Source organism: Mesocricetus auratus, unplaced genomic scaffold (assembly GCF_017639785.1).
Source record: "Mesocricetus auratus isolate SY011 unplaced genomic scaffold, BCM_Maur_2.0 Super-Scaffold_100003, whole genome shotgun sequence".
Taxonomy (NCBI): Eukaryota; Metazoa; Chordata; class Mammalia; order Rodentia; family Cricetidae; genus Mesocricetus; species Mesocricetus auratus.
Window position 1 is genome coordinate 113,553,679 of NW_024429188.1, and position 22,034 is coordinate 113,575,712.

The 22,034-nt window shown below is 36.2% G+C and overlaps 1 protein-coding gene across 3 annotated transcripts in view; it reads left to right on the top strand.

Annotated features, from left to right (window-relative positions):
* The window catches only part of Aff2 (AF4/FMR2 family member 2), a 514,115-nt gene that overhangs the window by 368,078 nt on the left and 124,003 nt on the right, over positions 1–22,034 (top strand). For all 3 annotated transcript variants that reach the window (XM_005085893.4, XM_040744698.1, XM_013125099.3), the window contains 2 exons: positions 3,196–3,232; positions 3,524–3,557. In XM_005085893.4, the coding sequence (XP_005085950.1) occupies positions 3,196–3,232; positions 3,524–3,557 (71 nt within the window). The remainder of the gene's footprint in view (positions 1–3,195; positions 3,233–3,523; positions 3,558–22,034) is intronic.

The window sequence follows — 22,034 nt, forward strand, 5'->3', positions numbered from 1 at the left end:
TGTCAAGAATATATAAAACCAGTAATACAAATTTGTGGAATGACTTCCTCCTTCTATTTGCTGCATGCATCACTACATTGGTGCACTGAAACAACCAATTGTTTTTAGTATAACGATCACTTTAAAAACAAATTTACAGGACAAATACAAAGACCTTGTATTTTACTCTCCTATCAGATATGTGTTTGGATTGAATTTAGACCCTGTGTTTAATTTCCTAAAGGTGTACATGTCTAAATTTGCCCTGCATCTTTGTAATAATATCCTTTAGAGAAAGAGTATATGGAAATTCTTGTTTGAAGTTAAGCTGATACAAATAGCTAGCAAATAATTTTTTATGTATCTAAGAAAGATGTTCTTGATAATTGAAATTCTTGGTTAATTTCAGAGAATTCATTTGATGGGAAATTATTTTGAAGTGTAGTTAATATTTTCCTGCCATCTTTATAAGGTTATGGTAAATGTTCTTTCCTTGTAACCTTTATATCATTATCATTACCAATTAATGTATTGTGCTGTAATGATACAGTATGCTTTAATTGTGCCCTCAGGTGATAAAAAGACAGATAAGAAGCATGTTTGCCTCCTCATCAAATGGCCATAGACTTGTGTGCTTTCTTATGCCATTTTACCTGGACTCTTGTGCTATTAATTTTCACATCTCATTGATCTTTACCAGTGATATGACCTCCACAAATAAATTTCCTTCCTTGCCGTGCGTAATTTCCTAAGGATTAGAATCTGATTGTTCAAAATTTTAGAGACCTTTCATCAAAAGGCAGTTAGTGCTCTAGTGACAGAGAGACAAGCAACAGTGGTGAGGATGTAAATATAAGAAAGTTACAATGATATATATGTATAAAAATGTAATGATAAATCCTGAGATCAGTATACAGCAACACAGTTTTTAGCTCTGTGTTTGTTCCATTATTTTCATTTTCTATTGATTAAATTTGTTTTTGACAATTTCATGCATATGTGTATATAGTGCATTGTACTTAGTCTCACCAGCCCTCAATTCTCTTATCTTCCTTTCATATCCTCCGTATAGATCCTTTTCCTATATTCACACCTTTTTTATTTGTAACCAAGAACCAATGTGTAGAAGCAGGTTTAAAAGCTGTTCTTTTGATACCTGTTAGTTCATTTTTTGGTTCCGGAGTGAAGGTAATGACTGCCCTTCCCCTAAAATCCATCAGTTGCCAATACTTCAGCGGGAAAGGTAGGGGTCCATGGCACCTCCCCCCATAGACAATTTGCTTTTGACTGACCTGTCTTGTACTGGCCAATGTAGACAACCATAACTGCTATGAGATTTTGTTTGCAATGGCTGTGTTGTGTCTTGAAGATAGCATTCCACCATCCTTTTCCCTATCTTGGGACTCTTACTATATTTCATCTTCTTCTGAATGTTCCCTGTACTTTTGAGAAGGTGTTACAAATGTCTTGTTAAGACTGACTATTCAACTGTCAATACTCTAAATAACTTGGGCAGCCATGACTCTGTATGCACCACTGCTCATTGCAAAATAAGCTTCCATAATTAAAGATGTGTGGGAGTGGCATTTGTCTAAATCAAGAATGTAGAGTACAGTTTGGTGTTTTATCAGTTTAACTAAATGATAGTAAGCTGACTCATAGGGCCAATAACCTTCTTAACCCATGGGTTTTTGACAAGGTGTATAGTCCCAAACAAAAATATTTAAAAGGCAGGTCTCTATCAGTTTTAGAAGCCTTTGAGAAGTAAAATTTATGCATGAATTAATGATAATCTTTAGCTGAGAGCATTTTCTTACTATTTTTTAATTAATTGTAGTTTTCTAGAGTAATCGGCACAGAACTCAAACCTCTTGTGAAACAGGTACAATAAATACACTGAAAACTTCACTTTCAGATAAAGTGCATCACAGTCATGTGGTTCTTTGCTTTTTTAAAAGACAAATTATTCTGTGTTCTTTTTTTCTTTTATGTAGAATAAGATTCACCCTAATAAATACATTGCTCAAAGCAATGACCCTGATAAAGCCAATTTTGTATTTGCTTTCTTTGCAGTGCTGGTGATGGAAACCAGGACCTTGCTTGAATTAGCTGCCTCTGGTTTTTATCTGTAGTCCTTGCCATTTGTCTATTGAGTCCCCACTACTATGTATGGTCCGATATATTTGTTACTTTTCTATTGCTATGACAAAATACCTTAACCAAGGCAACGTAAAGAAGGAAAAGTCTATTGGACTTATGGTTCCAGAGGAATAAAAATCCATCGCCATCATGGCAACGGAGTATGGTAGCAAGCAGGTATTAGTGATGAGAGAACTCTTACCTTCAACCTTAAGGAGTGAACTAGTAATAGCACATGGATTTGAAATCTCAAAGTCTACTCCCCGTGACATACTTCCTCCAGCAGGCCACACACCTCCTAAACCTACCTAAGCAGCACCACCAACTAAGGACAAAGTACTCAAGTGCCAGAGACCATAGGGAACATTCTCTTTCAAACCACTCCTGAGCATTACTGTAACGCTTTTGTCTGCCGAATTTGTTAAGATCTGCATAGGTGTGTCATACTCCCAGCAAGACTCATAAGTGTAAGTCTAGATTTCTCAAAACAGTGAATGAATTTTGTGAATGATGATTTTTAAATAAAATATAAATCCTTTAAATAATATAGTCTACTAACATATTTCAAATTATCTTCTGTTCCTCAACAGGCTTGTAATAAAGTTTATGAACACCTTTGTTGAACTAAGTTAAAATTTTTACATTCAAAAAGTGCTTTTTAACCAAGGGAGAAACGATGTATTTATTAATTACAATAATTTTCACACTTTTATAAAAACCATGGTCATGTGTTAGGTTGAACCATGTACCCTTGACTTTCTTAGAGGCGTCATTGCTAAGTGATATATTATACCCTAGAATTTTACACATATGGATAATTTTTTCTCACATGAGACACAGATCCAAATAGCTATGATCCTTACTTTTATTTAGTTAAATGTGACATTTTTTTAACTTGTGGCAGCAGCTTTGGTTAATGGGAAAAAACAGTCACACACAGAAGTTTAACTTATATAATTGTTAACAGTGATTTCTTGTTTGCAAACATTAGTAACTTTATATCCTCAGCAGTAACAGATAACTCCCTCATCCCCATATCATTCTAGTAATGTCTATATTGTATGTTTTCCCTTATAGGAATCTCAGCACCTGACTCCAGGATTCACCTTACAAAGTAAGGAGTTTTAGTTTTTGTTTTCTTAATTCATTCTTATGTCAGCCATCCATATTCTCGCTTCCATTACTTTTCTCTCTTTTCTGCTTAATGTCATTAAAACATGAAAGAACAATGGTAACAAAAGGTTACTAGGTGATTAATCATTCTAGTTCCTATTTTTCATCTATTATTATGACAGAAAGCTGTGAAATTATCTGAGAGGGCTGCATGTTCACAAAGTAATTAAATTCTGAATGCTCATTTACAATAGAAGCATGAACAGTAATTGTTTGTGTCCTTTCTATTCAGAGTGGAGTGACCCAACCAGCAGAGCTTCTACAAAGTCAGTACCACTGAAGTCGTGAGTAGTTGTCCTCCTAAAGCAGACCTCTTTGGGGTATTTTGGCACAGAAACAGCACCACAGTGCTGAGCTACTTCTCCCTTGTAGAGACCTTAATTTCCAGTTTCAAGTTAGTGGGGTTAATCAAATTCTCATTACCTTAGTACATTTCAACTGCTGTAACATATATACCATAAGTTGGGAAGTTTATCAGTAAGAGACCTGGATTTCTAATCCTTCTAGATTCTAGGAAGTCATAGGTAAAGTCACCAGTAGAAATGGTATCTGTTGAAATAGCTGTATTTTTGTTGTAATCTCAAACCGTAGAAGTGGCAAGAGGTCTGTCTGAAGTGGATCTTGTAAAGACACAAATTTTATTCATGAAGGCTCTTCTTTATGAAACAATTCTATCTCCAAAGTCCCACCTCCTTATGGTGTCATTTCCTGAGGAAGTATAGCATATATATATGCATATATATATATATATATATATATATATATATATATATATACAGAGAGAGACTAGATACAACCATTTAAAGTTCCTGTGATCAGCAAGAAGAGTAAAACTGAAATTACTTAGTAATTGGCTCTCTAAGGTGTAGACACAATCAAGATCAATAACTGAAAACAACTGTGACTTCAGTGAAAAAAATATAGATATTGGCTTCCCACATTTTGATGAAGTATTTAGCTTCATGTAACTTTAGCTACAACAGCTAGCTCCAGCTACTAAGAAAGGCAAACAAAGAATGTCAAAGATAATGTGACTGGATAAAGCCAGTTAGCCCAAGACTCCATTGTTTACAGATTATCTGTCATCTGTATATTACAACCAAACAAGAACAGTCAGAAAGAGATATTATGGTAGCAGATCCAAGTTTGAAAGTCAGAGCCCTGCAATTCACTCTGCACTGTCTTCAGTTTTTACTAATGTTAACCAGAGGAGGAGTTTATAGAAGACAAATTTCATGAGATTAACTCTTGCAGATTTTGAAAAATATACACTTTTCCAAGAGTATATCAACAGAGTATTTTCATAACTTCTTTCCTTCCTAATTATAGAAAATGGAAATAATAATATGTACTTGAAATTTTTGAAAATGAAATAATTATGACACACAAGTGGTCTAATGACACACTTGAAATGAATTGCTTACCTTTTGGAAGATCATGAATAATTGCATAATACAACTGAGAATGACTTCAAATAGACTGAGACACTGACATAGTCAAAGATACTTCCATTCCATATTCTTGTTTCAGTGTAGTAATGAAATCTCAAGGCCCTGTCCTGATCATTACTCCTTTTTTCTGTTGTTTGATTTGCTTTTGGAACTGACCTGCACCTTGTAATTAAAAGCTCAACTTTAACAACCAAGAGTCTTTTATTTTAAAGGACAAGACAAACAAGGAACAGGAATAATAAAACGATGTTTTTGATGTTATGGGCACGTTAATGGAATTGCAAAAATCAAAATAATCTCTGATATTATACATTTCATCATTTGCAGTAATCACATGAACTGCTCTTTTTGTTCTTAATGAACCATAGATCTTATTTCCAAATTGATACTCCCACTTAACCATTTTTCTTCTAAAACTAACAAGACACATAAGAACACATTTGGGAAGTCAATGCAGGTCTATAAACAAGGAAAATTATAAAATTGTATTTTAATGGCAAAGTTATGTTACTCCCAAAGCATGTACGTTGGAATTTCCTTGTAAAATATGCTACATACCAAATATCCCATATAATGAAATATTTCAATAATCTAATCCTAACACTATGCCATATATTGAAATATTTCAATAGCCTAAACCAAACACAAGGAAATTCATCTATGGCTACTTAAAATTGGAGGCTGCATTTCAGAGAACATCATTTTACAGCATAGGATATAGTAGTACAGATGGTAAGATTAAAATCCTCTGCAAAAGAGTCAGCAAGACTTGAGGGTACTAAGTCCATTTTATGAATGAGCCTCTCCCAAATATTGTCTGTCAGACTGTAATTGGAATACTTCCCTTCTTTTGGAAAGGAAGGTCATAGTTGTAATTGTTTTTATTTTAGCTTTCAAATGCTTATAAGTTCAGCCATTATTATTATTTTCCCATATTTTGTTTTGGTATATTTTTATGCCAACTTCTAGGATTTTCCAATTGGCATGGTAATCCTGAAGGTGATTAAGAATATTCTGAGTGTAGATCAACTGCCAATATTTGGAACTTGCTAACAAGTAATTCCCAAGACAACCAGGATATGAGAAACACATACTCAAGACCAGCAAATGTCTAAGATATATGACCTACTACTTACTACAGAGGAGAGAGATTAGAGCCTTGGAAAACAGACTCATAATTGGTGAGATCATTTTGTTCAACTTGGTTTGCTTTCCCTGTTTGACAACATACAGATCTTCCATTCAAGTGTGGATTGTTTATAAGAACTGCATACATAGGTACCAAGCCTGTGGTCACATACCTCAGTGGGTCTGAGTTTAGGTTTGCAATTACCCAGCCTCCATATTCTTAGCATTTGCTGCTCTTTCCATGAGCAAGTCCCAGCACTTAATTGGCCTCCTAGAGAAATAGATATTTCCCACTCATTTGCTCTAATTTATTGACATATAGCTCTTCTACTGGCTCCGGTTGAGATAAGGAAATCTGACTGTGTGAATTTAGAAGCCTCTGCTCTACAACAATCATAGTATTTAGGGGGACATATTGAATGTAGAATATGCAAGTTTAAGTCACAGGGTAATTTATCTTTATTTTAAAGAATACAAGTTTCCTTAAAGGAAATTAAGCAACATAATGAGAAAATGTGTATACACATGTGAGTATCCCTACAAAATCTTGTTATACTCCAAATATAAGCATTCTCTTTAGTAATTAAACTATATAAAAGTATGTTTAAATTTGATTCTTAATACTTTCTAGAGGATTGAAGTCCTAGCAGACAGCCACCCCCACTGCCATTCATCAGCCTCTCAGAGTCTGAGTTATATTATAGTCTTTAAAATGCCCTTATTCAAACCTCCTAAATACAATAGTTTCTAATCTCCTCCATAAATGGCTTGTGTTCCTCAAATAGGGAAAAACATGTTAGGTCAAAGTATTTTTCTCAGTGTTGTATATTTGTACACAAACATCATAGCCATTCTGTATATATCACTTACTTGATTCAGGCTCTCAGTGGATGCACCAGATAACATGTTACTTTGTAGATTTTTAATGAACACATTAAGGGCCAATAGAAAAAAATAAACTTGGCTATTTTTATGTGGCTTCATCAAACTGATCATACTATAATCATCAAGTACTCACCACTACAACATATTTACTTTCCTCTTAATGTTTGAGGTTGGTGTGGCATTTAAAAACAACAATAACAGATGAAATGATGGGGAAGTCCTGTGTATATGTCAATAAAGCACTATTGGCCAATAGGGAAGCAAGATAGGTGGGACTAGGAGACTAGGATTCTGGGAAAGAGAGACACAGGCAGCCACGATGTAGCTGCCATAGGGATAAGAGGTCCGGACCCCTTTCTCCAGTAAGAGAAATACTTAGATGAACAATTAGGGGGTAAATACTTGAGTAGAGATAGCCAATAAGAAACCAAGCAAATGGCCAACAGCTTCATAATTAATATAGCCTCCTGTGTGTTCATTTGGAACTGATATGGCTCTGGAACCAGGCTAGAAGGAAGGCTGCACTCTACAATGAAATGTATTCATTTGCTCTGAGAAGAATTCTAGATAGCTTCCATGAACCCATAAGTGTCCATTCAGTTAGCCTTTGAACTCAGTTGTTTTGTGAGCACTGTTGAGAAGATAACAACTCCAGATATTACGTTCCCTTGTTAAACTTGGTTATTAGCATTTGGACTCTGTTCAATTGGAAGTCATCCAGAACCCCTCTTATCCAAGCAACTCTGTGTTTTAAGGCATGCTATTGAGAATGTCTGGATAGTTTCCATACAAGCCCCAATATAAAGTCAGATGGAATCATGATGCCATTTTTTCTCTGCCATAAAGCCAGTACCTCTACTTATAGTGTTGACTATGTGTTTGAAAACAAACATGAATCCAGATAATTGATGACAGGCCATTTGAAGTCAGATTTACTGTGTCAAGCCACAGTTTCCATATGTGTAGTTCTTATGTTTATTGCATGAACAACTGTATGCATGGAATTCTAGGTAGTAGGACAGTAAGCTATGCTATCATATGAAGGGCAGAAACCTCAAATAATGACCAGTGTACTTTTGAGCACACTTGTGCTGATGTTCTTATCAGTCATCCTGAAGCTATAATGCAGTGTCTTACCCTAAGCTTATGCAGTCCAATTGGAAGATGAATTACCCATGCATCCTTATTTCAGAGGCATTTTGGGGCTACAAAGGGCTATTCAAGAAACACCGTTCTTCAGTTAATATAATTTTAATGTAGGCTAAGAGGTTTTGGGTATTTAAACCTTCCCTACTTCCTACAAGGAGGCCCTTTTACATGTTCTCCAGTGAGTTCAGGAATTAGATACTGAAAATATGGCCTTTTTTGTCTAGACTTGTTCGTACATTCCCATAATCCCAGCACTTGGGGTGTGAAAACAAGAGGATCATTTGTTTGAGGTTTGAGGCCAGCCTGGTTCAAATGAGACTTTGTAAAAAAGAAAAAAATAAAGAAATAAAGGAAAGGAAGAGGTTGGGAGAGAGAGAGAGAGAGAGAGAGAGAGAGAGAGAGAGAGAGAGAGAGACGGAGGGAGGGAGGGAGAGAGAGAGAGCATTAGTTTTTTATCCTGATACAAACCTTTAAGGAGAGTTGTAAAGCTGGTTGGTTGGGATGGGCCCCACAAGAAATTATACGTCTCTGCTTTGTAAGATACAAAACTGGATAAAATTGCTTTATTTAACTCAACTATCATCATCTCTAAACTTTCCCTCTAAATGTTAGGAAGATTTCATTACCATAGAGAATAGCAAGTTTATGAGAATGTGTTTTTCAGAATGCTATAACCGACAGAAACAAAACATTATTTTTTAGATGAATTTTCACCAATTTAGCAACAGCAACAAAAAATCTGACATTCATTACAGGCATAGCCATCCTTCTGCCAAAACTTTCATCATCTAAAATGTTTCCTTTGAGAATTTTATTTGAGATTTATGAACTTCTCTGCCTTATTGCACAGCAATAACCCACATTCTTCAGTAATTTCAGATGTTCTTTCTAAGTAGATGTTTGGTCTGCTACTTGGATGTAATTTGGCAGCAAAATAGCTATGTGATGTAGCAGGAAAATATTATTTTGTTAATCAGATTAATCCTTAATAAAATATAGTATATGATACTTGAAATTCATAAATGCTTACAATCACTTTGAGTTAACCCAACAACTTAATTTCCTAAAAATTATGGTGATTGTATTGACTTTCAGAAGTTTCAACCACTCTGATTTTTTGAGCTAAAAATCATGCCAACACTTGTTTTTAACCTCTCTTGTATGCCCCATGCCTCACATCTTCCAAACTTTTCCAAAGAACTTAATATATTTTTGGAAGTTCTCCACTGCATCAGGACAGCCACCTGGGAGCAGAAAAAACAAAATTTGGCAGTCTGCTCATGCTGTGAATTAAAGGTAATTCACAGTTTGAAATGAAGCAGCATGTGGTCCTTAAGAAGGGTAATCAGGCGTCAAGAGGATTTTATATTGAGAGTTGTATATTGGCTAATGTTTCAACAAGCAATATCAGCATTTGGAAGGTTCACATCAAGGCATGCTGAAGCTGGTGTGGCTTGATGGGTGCCAAGACTGAGACCTGGAACTCCTTTAAAATGAGCTGAAAAGTTCTACTTTCATAATCACACATCTTTTTACTCACCTAATGTAGTTAAAAGACCATGTTTGATTTTTGTGGTATTGTTTATAGGAAAAACACTACCTTAGCATTCAAATATTTTAGATGGATTTTTGAGACATCTATACAATTAGAAGAATGGTTTTCCATCTCTCTTTGGGAAAATTTGGGTACCTCTACTATTTGATTTGCATCATTATCTAAATTCATTCATTCATCCATCTACCCATTAAGGCTTTCATTTCTTTTAACAAATATGTAAACTACATATAAATTTGTGGGTTAGATAGTAAAACTCAGGGTAATTTCTGCCCATCTTTCTCTCAAGGAGATCACTGTCTCAGTAAAATTAGATGCCAGTAACTCAACTAATTCATACTATGGAGTATCTAATATGTGCCAGGCCTTCCTGTTCACTTTTCCTATGTACAACCAGTCAATGGTATTGACCATCATTACAAAAGCAAAACCCAAAGCTTAGAATCATTGACTAAGTTACCTAAAGAATAACTCTTGCAAAGGATGAAGCTGAGACTGACTGCAGAGCATGTGATTTTTTACATTAAGGTCTATCTTTGGGTACTTTGGAAGTAGTCATTTGAAGTCATGTATAATATTAACTAAGAATTAGGCCTCATCTCAATTCAGACCTACATGGTAGGCATCAATTTAGTTAAAATCAGGGATCTATATAGCATTACTGAGCTCAGTCTTCCATCTACTGCTTACATAACACATGCCAATGTGAAAACACTGGAAGCAGAATCTTCTCATCCCAGAGACTGCAGAGAGATTGCATCACTGTAAAAATGCCCCCTACAGTGAAGCTGGAGGATCTACTTCTGAAAGAGACTTACATCATCAAGAAAAATCTACATAAGATGAATTGATATAGTATTTGATGCAAACATTTCTCTCTGGAAATCTCCATTTTCATATTAAAGCATAACAAAGATAGAAGTAGTACACAGCTCTACTTTTATGATATGGGTAACCATTTCCTTTTATGCATCACAACCTATTAGATGATTGGAAAGTTGCTTTATATCCTCATGGTAGATTAAAACAATATCCTTATCTGTTATTAACCACGGTGGCATATTTCATAGTTTTCATCTGTGTTTTAATTTGTAAGTAGGACTGAAGTAGGTAATACTGCTAGATTACACAGAATAAATAGGAGAGAAAATTTAAAATAATTTCAGTAGCATTATTGGAGTGCTGTGATAACATGCATGCTTGCACACATGCACTCACATTCTCTGTTCTAGAATATGAGGACCTTCTAATGCTGCCTGATCTAATAAGATAAGTGTGGACACATGCACACTCTTTTTCACTTACTTGTTTGAAAATACTGCCGTAAGAGATGCTTTTCATGTGTACTGTGACTGATAATTTTAAAGCACTTCCATCTACTCTATTAGCCTTCTGTGAGCAATTAGAGAAGTTTTTTTAAGATCCATGAAGGAAGAAACCAGATATAGGAAGGGCAAGATACCTGATCCAATTCTCCTACCTAAGGAGTGCCCAGGACTAGAAGGGAAAACAAGTTTTGCCCATTAAAATGTGCTGCCTTGTCCCCAGATTTCCCAAATGACTATAAGTCCAGAACTCATCAATCAGAATCCTGATAAGTCTTCCAGCTCCAGGTGTAGAAAATATGGCAGGAGAGAAGACATGCCACATAGATCATTCCTAGAAATTAAAAAAAAAGAAAAAGAGGAGAAAACCCAACTTATACCAGACTAGATGACAAGAGAGAGGTATGATCCCTACGTCTAGGCAATTTATTTTGTTTTTCTGTTCTATAAAGCATCTCATTGGCAGCCAGAAGCTCTGCTACAATGGCATTATTAGGAATGACACATTTAAAGATCCTGTTCTTGACATTTTCAGAGCTGCTAATAGCCTTTGAATTTTACTGACAAATGGGGAGCAGTGTTTGTAGAGTACCACAGATGCTCACACAATTACAAGTGGAAATCAGTTGAAAAATCAAACAAACGCCTTTCTTTGTGGTTCATCCATTTATATTGACAATAAGCACAAAAGGAAAAAGTCTCAAGGCTTTATGATTGACATCCCCAAAGATGCTGCCAAGAGGCTTGAGGGGATGAAGTAGGATTGCATTTGCTTCCCTGTAGAGTATCTACACCTATAACTTGCCACAATAACACTCTATTACACTACTAAGTCCTTAGTGGAGGAACCAGGGTGCCTAAGAGAGTCATATTGGAAGGAAAAGTAGGAGGGGTGAAAGGAAATGATTTAGTTAACTGTAATTCTCCTAGCCCCATTTGAACTTACTTGATTCTGCAAAACATTGCCTATTTTTGAAAAAATCCAAAGTAGATCAATATTTTAACTACATGGAGTATTCCTAGGTTTTCCAAAGAGGAACCAAAAGCTTTTTAAAAGTAATTTATGTTTACAACATCTAAAATTATCTAAGATATCTGGATATTGGAAGGATCATTCTAAATTCTCTGGAACTAATTTTCATAAATCATATAGTATAAGAATAAAGAAAATGAACTGTATACAAGTGATGGGCTTGGATAATTATAGCTAACTCTTCAAGTTACCTACTGAATTCCATGCACTGTGTGGCAAACAGTTTACAAGCAGAGGTTACTTCTTCTTAACTACACCTTAAAAGATATTGTTGTAATTAAATCAATATCATTCCCATGATTTTATTTGCAGGTCTCTGGGATGTTCAAACAAACATGCATGTTTACACAACCAGTGCAGCTACTAATGTAGAAGTCAGGCCTGCCTGGTGCTCTTCATAGCAAGCCATTTAAGAGATTCACATATATAATCACATTGGATCCACATACTATTCTAAGAGGTAGATAAGATTTTATGAAGAAGGCATTTTCATTGCAAAGAAATTAAATGACTTACTGAAAATCTTAGAATTACTTCTTAAGAGAAGTGATATTTTATGCTAAGATTCTTGAATTTAGAACTCAAACAACTTGTGGTATATTGGTTTACTCATATAAGGCTACTTCTATTGTTTAATATTATGCAATGATTTTAATTGTTGCAATTGGAATTAACTAAATTCTCCAGGCTAAGGGGTATGGCCTCTACTTGTGGGAATTATTCAAATTTCAGCTCTCAAAGGTGATATATCTGAGACGATACATTACTCAGACTACTTTGATGGGTTGTAATGTCTTCAGATGAGGCTATGCACAGACTTTCAAGTCAAATATTTTAAATGTCCTTCTCCTATTGGAAATGATAGTCACATTATCTAGGTTCAGTGAGGTTTCCAAGGTCATAGAACCAGTAGCATTGGCAGTTGCTCAATTCTAAGCATTTAGGCTTATAGATGAATGCACGTTTTGCTGTTTAACATCATGTTTCAAAAGTGTTGTGTCAAGTGCTTGGAATCAAGGGATCAGTTGGTAATGCTGTCAGAACAACAGATTTCAATCTATATTGACATGTGTCACACCCCAGTTATATATTTTCCAGATTCTTAAGTTTCTTAGTATTTAAATAATGATTCATCGGGACATGGTTAATAAAATGATGTCTAAAATACTTGCAGAATTATCTGAAACCTTTCAAAAAACACATGCTTCTTATAAGTTCATGGTTATAGGAATGGAATTTTGTGTCGGGCCTGCTTTTATCATCATCGTTTTTCATGGTGCTTTTTATTTCTGAGATTGAAGGGAACCTAAACAATGACCTGACTTGCCCTTTACTAGTGGATTAAAATTCCAGGTTGTTACTATGGTAGCTAGCTGTACCTTGAAAATTAGACCCTGACAAAGTCACTAAGAAATTTAGAAGTGAATTGCTGCTGTGAACTTCGAAAAAAAAAAGGTGTCATACAATTGTCAAGAACAGCCTCTCAATGAAAATAATCCATATGTCAATTGATTAGTATGTGTTTATATGTGTTAGGGAGTAAAGACCAAGATTACTTATGGGGGTAATTTTTTTTATTACTTTAAGTTTAAATAGCTTGCTTCACATGTCAATCGCAGCTCCCTCTCCCTCTTCTCCTCCCGCAACCCCCATCATCCCACACAGACTCCCACCCTATCCCCCACTCCTTTCCACATAGAGGATATCCACAGTCTGTCATTTCGTTCAGAGCAGGGTCCAGGCCCTCCCCTAAGAGTCCAGGATGAGAGTGCATCCCTTTTTTTTTTGTGGACACACGAAGTCCGTTTGTATGCCAGGAATAAATACTGATCCACTGTCCAGGGCCCCATAGGTTGCCCAGGCCTCCTCACTGACTCTCACACTCAGGGGGTCTGGATCAGTCCCATGCTGGCCTCCCAGCTGTCAGTCTGGGGTCCAAGAGTTCCCCCTTATTCAGATCAGCTGTCTCTGCTGGTTTCACCAGCCCATTCTTTGCCCATTTGCTCATAGCTCCTTTCTCTGTGTCACTGGGTTCCATGGGTTCAGTTCAGTGTTTAACTGTGGGTGTTTGCCTCTGCTTCCATCAGTGACTGGATGAAGGCTCCAGGATGGTTATAGACATCAAGGTCATTATCAGGAATGGGCATTCGAGGTGGTCTCTCAATTATTGCTTAGCTTGCCAGTTGGTGTCCTCCTTGTACATCGCTAGAAGTCTCACTGGTGTCAGATCTGTATTCTAACCTATGACTCCCTCTATTACGATATTTCTCATCCTGTTCTCCCCCTATCCTACCCCCCACTCAACCTTCCTTTTCCCCCCATGACCTACTATCTCCTCCTCTTCTCTCCCTCTCATCTTCCCAGCTCCCACTCCCCCCACCCCTTGCCATGTTCCTAATCTGTTCAGGAGATCTTGTCTCATTCCTCTTTTCTGGGGTACATGCATATCTCTCTTAGGTTCTTTCCTGTTTCCCAGACTGTCTATCAGTGGAATTGTAGACTGGCACTCCCCTGATCCATGTCTAAAACTGATATATGAATGACTACATACTATGATTGTCTTTTTGTGACTCGGTTACCTAACTCAGGATGGTTTCGTTTTGTGCCATCCATTTGCCTGCGAATTTCAAGATTCCATTGTTTTTTTCCGCTGAGTAGTACTCCATTGTGTAAATATACCACATCTTCTTTATCCACTCTTCAGTTGAGGGGCCTCTAGGTTGCTTTCAGGTTCTGGCTATTACAAATAATGCTGCTATGAACATAGTGGAGCAGATGGCCTTGTTGTATGAATTTGCATCATTTGGATATATGCCTAGGAGTGGAATTGCTGGGTCTTGTGGTAGATTAATTTCCATTTTCCTGAGAAATCTCCATACTGATTTCCAAAGTGACTGTAAGAGTTGGCACTTCCACCAGCATCCTCTCCAGCATAAATTGTCGTTGGTGTTTTCGATTTTAGCCATTCTGACAGGAGTAAGATGGTATCTTAGTTGTTTTGATTTGCATTTCCCTGATGGCCAAAGATGTTGAGCACTTTCTCAAGTGTCTCTCAGACATTTTAGACTCCTCTATTGAGAATTGTCTATTTAGTTTTGTACCCCACTTTTTAATTGCATCCTTTGGTGTTTTAGAGGCTTGCTTCTTGAGTTCTTTGTAAATTCTGGAAATCAGCCCTCTGTCAGATATGGGGTTAGTGAATATCTTTTCCCATTCTGTGGGCTGCGTTTTTGTCTTGTTGATTGTGTCCTTTGCCTTACAGAAGCTTCTCAGTTTCAGGATGTCCCATTTGTTAATTGTCAAGCTCAGTGCCTGTGCTACTGGTATTATGTTCAGGAAGCGGTCTCCTGTACCAATTCGTTGAAGAGTTGTTATGTCCCCCTTTTCATTTCTGATTTTGGTAATTAGCGTGCTCTCTCTCTGCCTTTTGATTATTTTGGACAATTCATTTTCTGACTTTCATAGTTTCCATTGAGAAGTCAGGTCTAATTAAGATAGGTCTGTCTTTATATGTTACTTGGCCTTTTTCTTTAGCTTCTCTTAATGTTTTCTCTTTATTCTGTAGGTTTGATGTTTTGATTATTTTGTGGCAAGGGGACTTCTTTTCTGGTCCAGCAAATTTGGTGTTCTGTAAGATTCTTGTATTTTCATAGGCATATGCTTGTTTAGGTTAGGGAAGTTTTCTTCTATGACTTTGTTGAATATGTTTTCTGTACCTTTGAGCTGTATTTCTTCTCCTTCTTCTGTACCTATTATTCTCAGGTTTGCCTTCTTCACAGTGTCCCATATTTCCTAGATATTTTGTGTTAGGGATTTGTTGCTTTTGAGATTTTCTTTGGTTGATGACTGTATATACTCTGAGTCTTCAACACCTGAGATTCTCTCTCCCATCTCTTGTATTCTATTGGCAATACTTGCATCTGTAGTTTCTGATCGTTTCCCCAGCCTTTCTATTTCCAGGATCCCCTCATTCTATGTTTTCTTTACTGTTTCTAGTTCAGCTTTCAATCCTTCAACTATTGGAGTTGTTTCCTTCATTTGTTTGGTTGTTTTTTCTTGGTACTCTTTAGATTCTTTAAGAGATTTGTTTATTTCTTGAATTTTGGTTTGTCTTTTCCTCCATTTCATGTATTTTTGTTTGTTTTTTCTTCTAATTCTTTAAGGGATTTCCTCTTTTCCTCTTTGAGGGTCTCTATCACCTTCATAAAATAATTTTTAAGGCCTGTCCCCTCTGCTTCATCTGTGTTGTGCTTTGCAGGTCTTGCTGGTGTGGAGTCTCTAGATTCTGGTGGAGTCATGTTTGTCTTTCTATTGCTAAGTGAGTTCTTGTTCTGTCTTCTTCCCAACTATTCTTCCAGTGGGTGCAGGTGGGGTCTTTCTCTCTCCACTGGCCTCCTTTCCTGAAGTTGAAGCTGGGCAAGCCAGAGGGTGGGGTCTGGAAGGGCTTATGTCTTTCCTGTGTGGGCAGGTCCTCTTGATGCCAGAAGAAGGCCCCTGGAAGATTGAGTGAGTGGGTGGTGGTCAGGGCAGGGGTCCCAGGGGTCCCAAGTTCACCTGGGCCTGGGCGTGCAGGTGTGGGGAGAGCTGCAGGTTGGGTCTGTGAGGACTGATGTCTTTCCTGTGTGAGCAGGTCCTCTCAATGCCTGGAGCAGCCTCTGGAAGATTGTGGGGATGGGTGATGGGCAGGGAAGGAGTCCCTAGGAGGACTCAAGCTCACCTTAAACAGGTCCCACAGGAGGATGGGGTCTGGAACGACTGATGCCTTTCCTGTGTGGTGGATCCTCTGGGGGGGTAATTTTTAAGTGTTAAAAATGACTGGCTTCAGTTTGAAGCAAAGATGTTTTCTCCATGAAATTTAAATCAACTTCATATAAATCTATGCTATTCAGAAAGAGCCATGATGTTCAGTATTCATGGTGTCATGAAGCCAAGGTGCACAGTAAAGATGTGAAGACAGTCAGAGAAGATACTATTGGAGGGATATCCCAGACAAGCATCACTAAATCTACACATAAATGCCAGATATAGTTAATACATAGATTTCTATGTCTAGGTGTCTGGGTACAGTACTGAGAAGCAGATTGATAGACTTTCAGTTCAAAAGGACAAGTAGTCACTGATACTCCTGGTGACCTAAAGAACTGAATCCCATGACTGTTCTCCAATTCAGAAACATGGAACAAGAAATATAATGTCTGACCTCTCAGGAAGATGAACTGAGACAATGGTAATTTTAGGGATTTCATTGTTCATTTCTGTCCCAGGGCAAACATAGCATGGCGGCCTTTGCAATGAGTTATGAGTACATCTGTGGTTCCATGGCAACATATTTTTGTTTCTTTAGACCAGAAGTTCTCAACCTTCCTGATGCTGTGACCTTTAACACAGTTCCTCATGTTGTGGTGACCTCTAACCATGAAATTATTTTCATTGCTACTTCATAACTGTAATTTTGTTACTGTTATGATTTGTAATACAAATATCTGTGGTTTCTGATAGCCTTACGCAACCTTTGTAAAAAGGTTTTTCCATCCCCATAAGTTGAGAACCCCTGCTTTAGTCCCTCTTCTCTCTTCTGCATATTTTCCTCCTCTTGTTCCCTTCTTTTACCTTCCCTTCTTTTCTGACATTTCAATAGCAAGACTTTTTGTGTGTTTCTAACTCTTAGAAAGGAACAATTTCAGAATAGAAACTTTAAGAAATCTAACATGCTTCTACATATAACAGATATCAACCAAATTCAGATTCTTGGAGAATATCAAGTAGTTAGCTGTAACTGAAGGAGTAGAGCTATAGAAATTCTCATCCATTGGTGGTAGGAAAGTACTTTGAAAGGGATAGTTCTGTCTGAATATTTGTTATAATAATGCAAATAATAATCACCTTAAATACATCCATACATATTTGGTGTTTAACAACTTCTCACTCTTAGAAGTAATCATAGCACATTAGTTCAGTGATTTTTTACTTTTGTTTCATTGTTGTGTTAAAACATAAAAGATATGACACATTAATTGTAAGACTCGATGTTGCATATTTCATATCTACTATCAAATTGACTAGTTAAAACTCAATGGCATGCATTCACTGCTATCATCCACACTTCATTCTAGAATAACTGATATTCATGAATTGAATCTCAGATTCTTTCAGTACATAACATTGAATGCACTGTGTAACATATACATATAAAATGCATAACAATTTTTCTATGTTTGATTCAAATAGAGCCCCATTAACCCATGCAATTTCCAAATCCAGAGTCTACTTGAACTCAATTGTCCCAGATAGTGGCAAAGCCTCTTCTGAGATAACACAGGGGGACAAGAGAAGACAATGAGGTGAAATAATAGGTTGGACAAAAGCACTTTGTGCTCTAATTACACTGGTGTAATCATTTTCCAAACCATAATTTTTGGCTTGCTTCATATATATTGTGAATTACTACATTTGCAATATCATAATAAGTTCTGCCAGTTTTCTAATAAGGTAGAACAGAATAATTTTCTGAATTTCTATGTCTTTGAATGCATAAAGGAAAAACTAAATAAAAATTCAAATCAAGTTTCATTTTGTGAAATAAACAGTCTATGCCCCTTGCCTGGACATATTTTTCCTGATTCCACATATCTGCTCCTGTTTCCTTGGTCTAAAAAGACATTTCTGATTCTTCCTGTAATTATTATCAGACTTGACTATGAGTCTCCTGAGAAATAAGTTCTCTTTTTGCTGGGAGGAATGATAAAGTAATATTTAAATAGGTTTCAAAAATAAGAATGGAATCTCAAGAGACAAACATTGTAGAACACACTGTATATCAAAATAGATAAGTATGTAATTGTAACTGACATAGTAAACACATTGCTGAGTGAATTGTTAAAACTAATCCACAAAGGTGCTATTTCCCTTATTCCTAAATTCTCAGTAAAGATCATAATGTCATAAAGTAGGTGTACACTGTTTAAAAATGTTTGTGTGTGTGTGTGTGTGTGTGTGTGTGTGTATGTGTGTTAGCATGATTTCTTTAGGCCCAATAGTATATTTTTTCTTCTCTTGCTAGAAAGACTACACAGTAAGGAATTTAGCTAAGTGGCATATTAAGTAAAGGTCTAAAGTTGTTTTAGAAGATAATGACTTTCAGCAAAGAAATGTCTTTAGCAATTTGAGTCTGAATGTGACATAAATTAACTTTGTAAAGTAGAATCAAAAGAGGTTCAATTAAACCTTTCCAACCTACCATATAACTTGGCATTTTACACCCAGTGCATTTAATACTGACAGCTTTATTATGAGCCTGAAATCATAAGTAGAATAAGTATACTAGTGTAAATAAACAAATTTCCATGTTCTAGTCTGTTAAAGTCCTAGAAGCCCCATTAAAATTTGATAGAATAATAGCTGTTCTTTAGCATGTACCTTTCTATTTCTCTCACTAAAAATTATAGGTCTGAACTAAAGTAACTTAGCTTGTAAAATCATATCTAAATTGCAGTTTATTGTCTTTTAATTAAATATAGAAAAAAATGATTGTCTGTTCAACAAGAAAGAGGAGCTACATGAGATACTTTATTACACACATTGCAAACATTTAAGAACATTTTTGTTTTCCAAATTTTAACATACAGCATACAAGTCTTAGTTTTATTCCAAGGAGGCAGCAGTCCATTGGCAAAAAGATTTTGAACCATAGCATCCTATAATTAAAATTCCACTGCTTCTGTTTAAAATAAAAAGCAAGCAGTGAAGTAGATGAATTGTGGTAAATGTCTGATTGAACAAAATTGAGAAAGTACACATGCATGTGCCCATCCTATTATGTTGTAGATTGGCTGTATGATGTTTATCATTGAATCATTATGATGCATAATTTCATGTGAGAGAGAATAAGGAAAATTGTATATAGATGTTTTCCCACTTGACACAAAGCTGTCACAAAGATTCTAGCATATATTTCCAAATATATGAAAAGGTAATTTTTCACCCTTAAAAAGAATCCTTCACTTTGAAAATGATTTGCTACAGGTTTCATCTAAATTCTAAGCTCATCTCATGCATTTACAATATGGCTTAATTTTCAAACCATCAATTTACATGCACTTTCCAGAAACAAATCTATTGTGTGAATTGATGCTTGTTTGCATAGGATAAAAAGCAAACACATTTTATAAAAAACTATAGCGTCCATGGTTTATAGTTTCTTTATCATTGATGTTAATTATTTATAGTCAACTAGCTTTTGTTAACAGAAGTAGAGATGGAGATGCCACAGGCAGCCTCAGAGGTAGTTCCATAATGTTAACTCATAATTAGTGAAATGCCCTATTTCAGCAGCAGTCAATCAAACACAGCCTTGTTCTTGTTCTCATGGGAACCTAATCCCATGAGAATATGTAAATGGCTTAAATTTGCCTGGTTCACAGACACATAGTATGAGCTGAAAAATTGAAGAATAAATTACTGAGAAAATTAGAACAGTTTTCAGGACTACCATGTGAGATATGATGTAATTTTGAGTGAGTGGAACATGGTAGTTGCTGTAAAATACACAGGTCAGTGACAGGAAGGGTGGTCTGTCATCTCTCAAAAACAGAAACTCTAAGAATCCTTGCAGCCAAGGCACAAAGGTTACCTGGGATCATCATTTTGATCCAAACACTACCACTGGATGCTTAGCAGGGTTAGCTTGTACAGCATCACATGATGTCTCTTGAAGACAGAAATGCCTTGTTCTTTCAAAAAGATATTTTACATTGATTGATGGCTAGTGTCGTTTTTTAAAGAAAATGTGTTCAGTCATGGAGAAAGGGTCAAATCAGGCTGGGATATTCTTGTACTGCGGAGATCAGTTGCTCTTCTTCTCTAGTCTTCTAAATTTTCTTGGAGAAACTCATGTCTATGACCCTAAAAGAAATCCAATCATTTTAAAGCCCTCATCTCTATAATTAGACTTAACAAATTTTACATTTCCATATGGAATCTAGTTTTAAAATTTTGACAAAACTGATTCTCAGTTAGTTACACAAATGTTGATCCTTGGTGTTTTATTTATAAAGAACTAATTTCTGAATGGAATTTTCTCAGATTTCTCAAAATAAATTTACCTTCTTAAAATTTATCTGTGATTAATTAAGAAGGGTTTATGCTTGCGTTGTTGGATACTAGTTAGAAAGGGGACTACAGTGACCCTTGTCTATTAATTAATGGTGAAGTTTTTTCTTGTGTTCTTACAATCATCCCTTATTATTATAAAATATATTTCTATGGAAGGTCTGAATGTGTGATCTCATTTATGCCATACCAGTGATGTGAATATATGTGGCAAATAAAATCAGAAGAGAAGAAAGAACCACATTTCACAGTCAGTTATGCCTATGACAAAACTCTAGAGAAAATTAATTTAGAGATGAAATATCTAGTTTAATACTTGCTAAATGTTCAGCCAGGAAATGGTTACTTTGAAATACTATTTATATTTGCCTTTCTCCCTCCCCCCAAAAGAGGAGTTTTTGGACACAATGTATTTGGGAAGCAATGGGTTAAACATAACCTAACAAGTCTTTTCACTGTAGGAATTCTTGGAGCCTTTGATATGCTAATGTTCTCTATGCTTCTACTTAAGGGGTAGGTATAGAATGTGAAGTACTTTCCAAACTGATTGGGACATAGAATTCTTTTTTCCCTGAATACCTACCCAAATCCTGTGGAATAGTTTGGTCCACACCAATATAGATAACTGTTATCTTTCAGAGTTCTCTATGGTTGTGTAGACCTTGCTTCAGTATCTATCTAGATGAAGTTGCTATTTGATTTTTATCTTGTCATCTTCACTGTGCCTTCCCTCTAGTTGCCCCACAGATCAGAACGTCTGTTTTGAATCAAATGTTTCATTCAAGCAGATTATTGAAATCACAGACAATTTGCATTCTAAACTCAAGGAGCTTCATTTTGTACTCATAATATGGAGAGTAATCTGAAATCTCACCAACTTTTCCCCAGAAGACTTCTTTTATAAAAAGCCTTTTGTCTTTTTCTTTCTTTCTACCCACCCACCACCACCTGCAACTGTACATTGTCTCCTGGATGGTTGGCTCTGGATCATCTTCTCTCACTAGGGAGAAAAACAAGCCAAACAGAAAAGAATGCAGCATTCTCCCTCTAAATTCTGGGGAGATACTTTGCTGCCATAGTTTCTAAAACCAGGGACCCAATGTGCTTAG